An 11711-nucleotide genomic window follows, 5' to 3' on the forward strand; every position below is an offset into this window, starting at 1 on the left:
TTGTCACCCCCTCCATAACTTGCTTCATGGTCAGAACTGCTCTACAATATCTCTGTTTTTACCGCAGGATAGAGAGCGCAAAGCAGAGAAAATGAATGAAGGAAGGTGACCCTGGGAAAACTTTGCCTTTGGCCACAGAAACGCTCAACAGTAAGAGAAAATATTGAAAAGAGAAAAATGAGATATCCATCTTAAAGAAAAATGGAAAGGAACAAAGAACAGAAACAAAGAACAGAAAAAAACTAGCTTGAAACGGCCTTAACCGCAAGCGTTTTTGAAAAATCATGATGGTCGACCTTTGGAGATGTGAAATTATCATTAAATATAGACTAGAGAAAAAGGCATGGAATCTCCTGATGATTATCAGAAATATTTGAAAATTTTATTTAATTTGACCAGTTACAAACACAATTGTTTTAATGTCAGTTCTTGCTCAGAAATGCACTTCAATGTTGTCCTGAGGGTCTTGTTGGCCTGGTTAGCGCTTATTGCCTATCACCTCAGATAAAGATTGTTTAAGGAGAAATGGATGAGTTTCAATGTTTCAAAGCGATGCTCAGTATAAAGTGTGCTTCCAAACTCACCACCAATCACTGCACTCAGTAGTGCCTCATTTCAGAAGTGATAATTATTCATATTAGTGAGTTGTGGGATGATGATCAAGGAATGAGCACATAAAAACACAGAATGAAATATGCTTATGAAGCACTAATCCTGAGGTTAAGGTTATGAACCTGATGCAACAGTTTCTTGACCCTGCACATCATCACCTGGGCAACAAAAACTAAGACACCAAGAGATAACGCGAGCTAATTTGGCCAATAGCAATAAAGGTGGATGGCGGTGCCTCTCTGTCGCCATGGGGCTGTAAAGCGGGTGGGCTACATGCTGACGCGCCTGCCAAGAGCCAACATGTTCTAGCCCAACCCAAAACCTTAGCACCATAAAGCCAAGCTGGAACGCAACCTTTGATCGCCAACACTCTGCGGAGAGAGGTACGCTCAGACACCAAGAGTCATTAACGCAAACACTCAGCAACACCTATGAGGATACAGGTTACACAAAAGAACTATATAAAGTCATAAACATCAAAGCGTTTCATACAATTCATATATGTCCTGCGCCTTGGCATTATAAAGTCAGGACATTTTAAATATTAACACTTTTAACTACTACTTTTCAAAACAGAACAAGTTAAATTGGTTGTTTGGTCTTTTTTTTTTTTTTGTGGGAATGAAGCTTTAAAAATATTCAAATATTTTGAGGGATAATCAAGTAAAATAACGTGCCCTTATGAGAAAATCTAAGCATTTGACAAGGTGGCAGTTTCATATGAATTCATACAATGTGATTTGTACAAAAACATACGATTTTTAGAATAGAGTAAGCAAGATCCACCCCCAAACCTAAACTGTCAGTGGGGCGTAAGCAAATACAAAAACGTACAAAAATGTATGAATGAGATCGTATATATTCATATGATTTAGCCAACAATTGGGCAAAATGTAAAAGAGTTACAAATTGCCATTAGAGTGTGCTGGTATATCAGTTTAAAGTTCACAGCGCTGTTTTTGGACACTAAAAAAATGAATATAAATCCATGGAAATCACCCCACGGTCCCTCATTATAATAAAAACAGGATGATACTGATGTCAAAATATGCTATGATCTTATAAAATACACTTTTGCCTGTTGAACCGTCATCAACTTTCAAAGATAAGATTCTTCCAGAAAGATTTACATGTCTTTCTTTCATCTTGTTATGTTTACTACACAGTTTTGAATTTTTTTCAAATAACACAGTTTTGACTTTTTTTTTTTTCAAATAAATGACTGTTTATGACCCATAAACATTTTTTTTTAACTGTATTTAAAAAACAACAATATTTTCATAGTTTCATAGACAAAATTTAGGGAGAATTACAATATTTCTACAAACAAGTGCAGACACAAAGCAGATGTTCGGCAATTTTATATGCAATAAAACATTGCTATATTTCCAATATATCAACAAAATACAGCAAATAAATTTAGGTTAGCATATTCTGACAAAACAAAACACAAAATTTCTAACAATTAATATAAATGTGTCCCTTTTCAAAATTTGCTGAAAAGAGAGGGTCATTGCACTTTGGATCATCGGAGGAATACAATATAGCATTAAAAGTGTCTGGAATCAGCAAAGACGACAAAGAAACTTTTAAAAGCCTCATCTAGGGAAAGTATGTGATCTAAAGTCATAGCGACCATAAAGACGCATTCCCTGAAGGATAAGGGGAATTATGGGAGAGACTTGTGTGCTTCCACTATTCTTATCTCAACATAAATAATGTATCTTAAAAGTTAATCATTAACATCTAAGCCGTGAAACATGCTCAGAAGCCATAAAAAGCTTTTTTTTGTCCTCCCGATCATTGCTTAAGGAACTTGAGAACTGTTGCTGAGTCGCTGCTTGTCGCCCGCCGTATTTTGGCCGTGACATCACAGACAGATATGCCACGTTAAAACAACGAGGCAAAGTAGCACAAATTACAGTCAGTCTCTCGCATTCCTAAGATCCGTCTGTCTACATTTGTGTAAAGGTTCTATTAGGTAGATCTTGTTAAAAGTTTTTTCTCCCAGAATGCACTGGAGAGGTTTAGAGAAGGTAGTAGGTCTCAGATCACGCTTGGGACAGCGCACACCAGGAATTCTGTGGGGCGATTGACGTCGGGGTGTACGTGTAGTCTTCATATTTGATGTCCACATGTGCTGAACTGGCACTGTCCAACTGTGTCGATGCCTTATAAAGAACAAAGAGAGACATTGTTAGCTGCCAAATCGAGCTTTGCCGTAGAAGGGTTATTTTTAAAGGGATAGTTCACCCAAAAATGAAGGCGAGTAAATGATGACAGAATTTTCATGTCAAAAAATGAATTTAAAAGTGAATAATGTTGTTTTGGACTCAGACAAAACAGCTGAAACATTGTTCAAAATAGGTTATTTTGTGTTAAACAGAAGAAAGAAAGTCATACAGGTTTGGAACAAGAGTTTGAACAGTTTACATGCACTCTTTAAATCAAGACTCTTAAAAATCAAGGTTCCAAAAGGAGGTTTTTGCAACAATGCCACAGAAGATTCATATCAGTCTACAGTTCATGTAGTTCAGTGAAGTGAGAAAAACATTTTCATCATCTAAAGAATCTTTTGTCCAATGGAAAGGTTCCATGTAAAGGTTCTTCATGGAACCATTGATGACAAAAAAAGACACTTTAGACACTTTCTTTTTTTAGAGTGAACTTGAACTCTGGAATCAATCATTTATCTAACCCATATTTAATCATTGCCGGTGACATATACAAAGAAAAAAAAATGCAGTTCAATCAATCACATGAGTACCTGTGTGACTGAGACAACAGTTTGGCCTGCATATGGTGAAGCTGCAATATTGGGTTCCCTCTTTATTGTAGAGGCGTTCTCTGACACAGGCAATGAAGTGGGAGACATAGCGCCAGACACTGTTGACCCTGAAGACAAATAGAACAAAATGTGACTGACAGCCACAATAAAGGAACAGCAAACTGGATATGCTGGTTATTGCAAATGACAATTAATGGCGTCAAACATCCGTTGGTGTTTATGCTGGTGCCGCACACGCACCACATGTCGACTGAATGCAGAGAATAGTGCTGTTACTGCTCTCTCTCTCTCTCTTTCACTCCCTTTTCCCTCCCTTTACTCTCTCGCTCACCCCATATTTCTCCCCACACATTCTCTGACTCACTCACTCCCACACTTCCATCCAAATCACTCATGTCTGCTTTCGTCTAAAAATGAACTTTTTCAAAAACATCTCTTTTAAAATGCTTTTCTCAACTCTTACCTGAGGATGCTTTGCTTTTGGGCATCTTTGGTTTGCGTTTCCTCGTCTGAATGCTTTCTTTTTTCATTGCTAATGGCCTTGGTACCTAAAATAAGAGTAAAGTAAAAAAAAATATGTATAATTTAATTCTGACTGATTATTCATTATGCAATCAAGAGTTAAAAATGAGTTGGTGGTTCAGTTATAATGGCGGTTGAACCGGGTGAGAATATCGGTCTTGTTGTTTAAAAAAATGCAGTTGTAACTACATTGTATTTTTTTTTTTTTTTTTTGTGAGAGTCAGTTTGTCAGCAGTGATAATCATTAGTTTATAGAACAAAGCTTATTTAAGCGACTCCCCTTCCTTTCTTCGCTCTCATTGTCTTCCAATAAAACACACCTATGACCTCTGTATCATCATGTGGACTACAGGTCTGCACACACACACGCTGACGTGCACATACACACAGCGTGCACCTCCTAAATCGAGTTCTGGTTAGAAACACCAGTTGTGTGTGCCACAATAATGCAGACTGAATCATGCACTCACCCCGTGGAGCTTCATGTACAGTCCGCAGGCGTTGCAGACGGGCTCTCCCTCTGCGTTTCTCCTCCACAGCGTGGTCGTACTGGTATGACAGTTAGTGCAACACAGACCTGCTCGTCGTGACGTGCTCTGCTGTGGAGACAAACATACAGAAAGTTAGGGAGGCATTAACTTGGTGGACTTTAACAGAATTTTACAGAGCTGAAGAGAGGAAATGAGACAGGGAATGAAAGAAATAAAGATACCCCTTCAAAAAAGGGGAGATAAAATGTGAATATATTTTTCATGAATGAAAAATATCCTGAATCATGAATGTGGTAATCAAAAAATTATATATATACATTTTGGTAAAAACATTTTGCAGTGGCTAAGATGTGTAATTGTATTATACAGCATTTATTTTAAATGTAAGCAACTATGGTCATAAATAAGGAAATAGAGAAAAAGCGCTATACAAATAAACTTGAATTCAATTCAATTGAAAATTGAATTGAAAATGGATGGGAACTCTGTGACCAGGCCTATATATTCATTCCAAGCATCATTTTATGAAATCAAAGGAGGATTTTAAAGGTACACATCATTCATATTCTTCTAGAGGAAGAATGAAGCTTAGCTGAAATTCAGCATAAAGTTTGGAGTTGTTTTGAGTTTTGCGCTGCTTTGGCTAAAAACAGACGGACCCAAGGACAAGGTCATGAATGCAAAAATGAAAACAGAGAGGTAGAGACGAGAGAGAGAATTGTGTGAGAGAGAGTAATAAAGAGAATGAGAGAGAGAGAGAGAGAGAGAGAGAGAGAGAGAGAGAGAGAGGGAGAGAGAGAAACTCCTGGGAAACAGGACAGCAGTGAAGGCTTTGCTCAATTTCTCTCTTTCAATGGCCTTCCTCAGTACTGACCCTGAGATCAACCCACTACCCTCTTAACATGAATATAAATTAGCAAAAATAATTTCATTTTGTGAGACTATATTGTAAAAGTATCGGTTAGTATTTCCAGAAAACCTGTAAAAAGGTTTAGATCTTGTCTGGGAACATCAGGATATCTTATATTTTTCTCTCTAATCTTGAAGTTTGTATTTGCCTAATAAAAATAATTTAATTTGAAGTATTTGCCAATGCAGAATAGGCCTACTTCACAATAAAAATGATTTGTCTGAGAATTAAAAAAAAGTGCTTTATGTGTTAACATCTAAATCAACTGCTTTAATTCATCTGAAAAATAAAATTGAATATGATTGAATCAGTAATAATTTAATTGAATCAATGTTTATATTAGGTCAAACCAAAGAAAGTCATTTTAGGGGAGTCAGCAGGTCAGGTAGAAATAACTGCACGTGCTCACTTTTTGCAATGTTGGTTTGGAGAAGGTCTTGTAAAACCTATAAAACAAGAAATGACAATTATTAACAAATGGGCATTTACCAGGCGTTTCTGTGGTTTTATTAGGGGTCGATTGATGCCGTTCATTTTGTGGTAGAGGCCGCACGCATTGCACAGGTAATGTCCGGTCCCGTCTCTCCTCCACAGCGGCGTTGAGAAGGAGCCGCAGTTCACACACTCCCGCCCTTCACCCGGCAGCTCTTCCAGCATGTCTGAAAGGAGATGCAGTTCGTTTTGAATTTATTTCCAAAGGGTTTCTTCTAGGTGCAAAGTGATTTATGAGAGGACAATGTTCCTTAAAATCGTAAAATACAACGCGAGACGAAATAATCGTTAAAGTTCAAATGAAGGGAACGTCAGTGTAATGAGATGTTTTCAAGGTGTATTTTAATTTTTGTTATTTCTTCCTGTTTTATTTCTCTAAAAAGCCACATATGAATAAACTTAAATGAAAACAAAGAAGAAAAACTCGAATGTCTCGTTGTCTCGCAAAACCAAAAAGTATTATTTAAAAATACTGTTCAGAAATCAGTTAGACGTCTAAACTCCTTTTTGTATTTGTAAATATGGGCCGTTTCTAAATTGGAAGCGATGACTATTGAAGTTCTTCAAGTTCTATCACACAAAACATTCCTTACGTGTTGCGCAATCTCGACCTAAATTCGGACATTTTAAAATGTTGAAATATAGCTACAGGCTACCTTTCAAAAAGTAACAGGGGTCACTGTAATATTGTATGGATTTGTATATGATTTGTATGGAGGGAGAATTCTAACAACATTACGCTTAACCTGGGCACACAACATCTCAAATCTAAATACAAATCTAAATATAAAAAGAAGAATGTTCAAATAGTTATAATTTCCATATCCAATATGGTCATATTTGCTAAAAAAAAAATGAACAAAATGAAATAACAAAAATGTAACTGATGTGTTAAAAAAGGTCTATAATGTAAGTTGTTTTTCATTGTTAAAGCCCTGTAAAAACTCAACTCAACACTTTGGATTGATCCAAATAGACATTTGGGTGAGGCCTGGTGTTTTCTGAGCATCAGCTATATGGAATGTGACAAAACTCTAGACGGAATGAAGAATGGATTAATAAGAGCATATCCAGGGTCACTGGAGTGTCTATTAGGGCGGCTGACGAGGCACGAGGGCCTCAGGCGAGCGGAATGTCAATGGGGCTCTTATCAGTGTTAAAGATCCAGGGGTCACCGATCAATCAAGATACTGACACGTGACGCTCTCCGACAATTTATTTCAAATAAGAAGTGCGTATTAATACTCTTTGTAATATTATTATGTCTTGTCATTTTATAGTTTCAAAGTAGTCTAAAATGTCGGTGAGTTTTTCCCGATGGACTGCTGGAATCTAAAATGCAGCTCTACCCAAGTTTATTAAACAGTTTTGTGACAAAACATCAAAATACGCAACTGCTCAATATCAAACGCCCGAGCCTTGTGTAAGCCCGAATAAATCGCCCTCGGTTGTAGAAAGAAATGTGACGCTTTATGGACTATCAAAGAAAATGTGTCCACCTAAAGCACTGAGCTTCAAAGGGAACGGTCGCTAAATGTGTATCTGACCGTAATGGTCTGTTTAGAAAAGTTTGATCAAGGTGACAGTAGCTTGGATAGTTTTCACAATTATGAGGTGTGCACAGGACCCTTTCATCAATCCACAAGTGGACAGACAATAGCAGGGAATTAAATTAACATCTAAATTAAATTGATTGCATTGCCCATTAAAGGATGTGTATTAGTGGAATAAGATCAAGTTTTGTTTTGATAAGGTTTTGTAATGTGCCTGTGTACCCTAGCCAAAACTAGCTGGTATTCTAGTGCCTTTTAACAACGATAGTCTAACATAAACACCAAGACAGCAATAAATAACCTTCAACACCGTTGCTATAAATTGTGAGATCACAGCATCAAACGAAATCCACTCCATTCCAACCATTTTTGCCTGCTGACCTGAAAGATGGATTTTAAACTGTTGCCAACTATAACGACCCAAATTTAATAACTAACTTTAACATACGGGATTTGTGCAAAATGATCTCAACCCCTAGTTACAGAATCTTCAGCAAAATTATTTTAAAAGTGGTGCAGACAAAACTTGAGTAAACGTTTTGCTATTTTTGTGTACATATATTTACATGTCCAATCAGAGAGAGAGAGAGAAAGATAATATTGTGGTAAATAATATTACCTAAACTGGACCTCCTTCCCGGTAGAGTTCCCTGGCGTCCCTGAAGACCTATCATGCCTCCATCGAAGGGCCCTGGCGTCCATGATGTTGCCATCTCCGGGCTCATGTAGGCCGCGTACGGGCTGGAGTACGAGCCACCGACGGAACGCATCAGGGCACTTCCATATTGATCTGCCCGGCCGCTGTTACTCAACACCAGCGGATTCTGGTACGTGGCGTCCCTGCAGGTGCTGCTGCTTACCGGCGGGCTGTGCGAATAAGAGAAACCGGGCGGAGGATGAGGGCTGCCCGGGTTGAAAGAGGAATTCTCCGTGCCAGTCTGTGGCCAGGCGTGGTGACTGCCGAGCCCGTGAGCTTGATGTGTGGACTCACACGTCTGTAGGTAGGGCAAGGTCTGGAGCATGGCAGGTACACGGGTGGTGGGCACATATACAGGTGAGCTGGCGGACGGATGGATGTAGTTCCCGGAATCGTGTGCGTAGGGGGACGGATTGGAAGATAAAGCCAGACTCGAATACATAATGTATCCAATGACTAAGCTATCGTTTCAAGTTTTGAAATCTTAAAATGAGCCCAGATTGTAGTAAAAGCCTCGATAACGTCCAAAATCTCCAATGCAAGGGTTTCGTGAGCAGCAGCCTCAGAAAAAGGAATTCTCTCCTAATGACAAACCAAAAATAACGAATGAAATGATTTTCTCAGTAACAGATTAGGATTATACAAAAAAAAAGAGAATAAAATAATCAAATAATAATAGGCCTAATAATAGTTTTGAATTCATAATCATTGAATGAATTTGTGTTTCAGTTGTGTGAATCCAATATTTGCAACAATGCTTTGAAATCAGGAATGTAATAAGTCGAATTTTTATAACCAATCAAAAACGGAAGAAAAAATACATCGGCTGCTATAGTCAAGATGGACAAGCCGTTATAAATGTCAGGATTTTTCGGTTATCTGTATCTTTCGATTTGTAATTAATAGACTAAAATGACATTAATTAGTCTACTGTCCATATCTTTACATAGGGATATTAATTAATTATCAGCAGCAGTCTCAGATATTCTGGGAAAACTCTATGGCGAACCATTAAATCATCTGTGGGGATCGAATCAATCCGCACTGTAATCTCTCTAACATCTACATTTTATCATTGAAAACGAAGATTACATAAAAACGTTGATAGCTGTAAGGAAACGGTTTATATAATTTCATCCAAAAGCTCTCGCTGTATTATCTCACCAGATAAGGACAGTCAGTGATAAAGCCAGGAAACCTCTTTTCCAAGTGACTTGATTGAATATCGCCGTGGAAGTTCCCACTCTCGTCTTTCTTCTTGATTTTAGCCCAGAATTCAAACTTCAACGAGTCTGCGACACACGAAAAACTTGTAGCTGTCCTCTCCGCGTTTGGACGTGTCACTCTGCCTTGTCTGTATCTGGAGATAGCTGCTGCTGCAGATAATGCCTAATATAACTGTTCTCTGATTTGCTCTCTACTTTACTGCGAGTTATTTGTAAGAGCAGAACCACGTGATGCACTCCAAAGGTAGGACCCATGGAGGAGGAGAAGAATGAGGGATAAACTAGATGGTGTGTTGCGGAGGAGGGGTGTGCTCCTACCTCTAAGATCTATATTCGCTGAGTCCACTCAGCCCTATTTTAAACTATTGTGCTTTTAGTTGATGCAAGTTAACTTTTAAGAGACGTTAAAAGCAGTTAGAAAATAGCTTTGACAGAGGCACCAAAGCAAATATGATCCGTGTATACGCCATAGAGAAATCACATATTGTTCTATAGTGCTACAAAACATTATTTTACTTTTATACTTATAAATAATTTACTTTATTTTAAATAATTTAATTGAGTTTAAAGAAGTTCCAAATAAAACCAAAGCACTGGAAGAGCTTTTTTCTTGCGCTACTCTGCACATCATGTTTTACAGTAATGGCTTGGGATTTTGTTCGTACTTTCTTGTAAAGTAAAATTATTGCAGTAAAATAACCTCGCTGTCTGTGCGAGAACGTAAAGCTCGATTTTATGACCCGATAAATCTGGATGTGTTCTCTATAAAAGCTGTAGAGAGATAAGAGATACGAGCGACAGCTTAGTATGATTAACTCATTATACTCAGTTGGAAATATTGTTATCTTAGCGGTATTGTTTGAGTTATCACCCCTCCCCTTTTTTTCGGATAAAAATGGAGTTTTAAATATGTATGCAAATAAATACACTAATTAGCCTACACGTGCTAATGTAAAGATAACGCTCGATAATAAGTTCTCAAATTAAAAGCGCAATTATTAAAATAGCTAATAATAATAATGATGGTAAGGAATGATACAACATTTCTAACGCAAGCTTTAGATTAATTTTTAAAAGGGATGAACAACGAAGAACTCCTCTGCGCAAAGCAAATGACTCAAACATAATCGAATAGGGGTTTTATTTCTCAGATTGGCCTGTTTAGTGATTAATCCAACTAACCAACTGTTGTAAATTTCTCTTAAATTTCAGAAAGGTGGTCGCCAATCAGTCTCCTCGACAGGCCGCTGATAATGAGATTAATAAGTGATGTTGCGACCTGTGAACTCTTTGCTTGCGCCACAAACGCGTGGAGAGGACAATTGAGCACACCCTGTCTGCAGCGAGTCTGCACCCTGTTTGATCACGCGGGAACCTGCAAGGGTTAAATAAACCCACCTTACCTCTCGTTTCATTTGATCAAAGTCGCCTTTACCTAAGAGTGAATCACCACAGAGAGGATTTTCAATCGAAGCCGTTTCGTTTTGTCAATGGATATAAATAATAAATGTCACGGGTTTGGCACATCAACACAAACTTAATATAAAAGTAAGTAAAAATGAATGATTAATGTGTGGTACACTAAAAAATGCTGGGTTAAATACAACCCAGTGCTGGGTAAAATAGGGACAAACCCAGCAATTGGGTTGTTTTGACCTAGCGGTTGGGTTACTGCCCAGAATGTTGGGTTAAACATTTAACCCAACCGCTGGGTCAAAACAGCCCAATTGCTGGGTTTGTCCCTATTTTACCCAGCACTGGGTTGAATTTAACCCAGCATTTTTAGAGTGTAGTCTACCTAAATCTACATAATTTTATGAATTATTGTTTTAGGTTACATTATTTTTGTTTTTAAAATATTTTGGGAATCTACTAGCTCTTTATCACATGGCATCCATTCAATTATCCTAAACAGTTTTTTGAAAGACATCCTCAAAGTTGACTGCCTCACAACCGTCTTGAGAGACAACCAAAGCAAGAACTTGATTCAGAGAAGAACTGTAAATTCTGTTCTGCATGAACGGCCACGCGCAATGCCGAGGGTTTTAGTTGTGTGAGTGTGTTTGTTTGTGTGTTATTGCTGACGAAAAAAAAACGTGTTGGGATTCTGGAACTAATTTAAACGCAGTTTACTTTATTTTTTTTAAATGACGTTCAAAAAATTAGATAAATCTGTACCATTAGCTAAACAAAATAAACAATTGACTGAGTATACAACACTGTTTGTAAATAATAATTCGACTGATAGCATTCTGAGATAAAGTAAGATAGAGTAACAGAGGGGATACTGAATGACCTCAGATACTGGAGGACTGAGACGAGGAGTTACTGAAGGAGGGGAAACTTCGCCACGGACTAATTACTTTTATTAATTGACGAATGACTACTAACCTAACTGATTTAGCATTTCATACCTTTCA

The 11711-nt window shown here is 37.8% G+C and overlaps 1 protein-coding gene across 1 annotated transcript; it reads right to left on the minus strand.

The window, feature by feature from the left end:
- Positions 1 to 2402: 2402 nt before the first annotated feature.
- LOC107690861 (transcription factor GATA-5-like) lies at positions 2403 to 9458 on the minus strand. Its single transcript, XM_016489283.1, has 7 exons — positions 9230 to 9458; positions 7988 to 8647; positions 5813 to 5982; positions 4393 to 4521; positions 3864 to 3948; positions 3380 to 3507; positions 2403 to 2783 (listed from the first exon to the last, which is right to left on the minus strand). Exons 2-7 carry the CDS (start codon positions 8505 to 8507, stop codon positions 2664 to 2666), a joined length of 1152 nt encoding a protein of 383 aa, XP_016344769.1. The 5' UTR covers positions 8508 to 8647; positions 9230 to 9458; the 3' UTR covers positions 2403 to 2663.
- Between the last annotated feature and the right edge of the window lie 2253 nt (positions 9459 to 11711).

Source organism: Sinocyclocheilus anshuiensis, unplaced genomic scaffold (genome assembly GCF_001515605.1).
Source record: "Sinocyclocheilus anshuiensis isolate Anshui unplaced genomic scaffold, SAMN03320099.WGS_v1.1 scaffold3258, whole genome shotgun sequence".
Taxonomy (NCBI): Eukaryota; Metazoa; Chordata; class Actinopteri; order Cypriniformes; family Cyprinidae; genus Sinocyclocheilus; species Sinocyclocheilus anshuiensis.

Excerpts from the sequence above, each read along its gene's own strand:
- LOC107690861 (XM_016489283.1), bottom strand. The coding sequence starts at position 8,507 with ATGTATTCGAGTCTGGCTTTATCTTCCAATCCGTCCCCCTACGCACAC. Across the intron at positions 4,522-5,812 it reads TAAAACCACAGAAACGCCTG|CAGAGCACGTCACGACGAGC; the intron begins GTAAATGCCCAT and ends TTGTCTCCACAG. Across the intron at positions 3,508-3,863 it reads CAAAAGCAAAGCATCCTCAG|GGTCAACAGTGTCTGGCGCT; the intron begins GTAAGAGTTGAG and ends ATTTGTCTTCAG.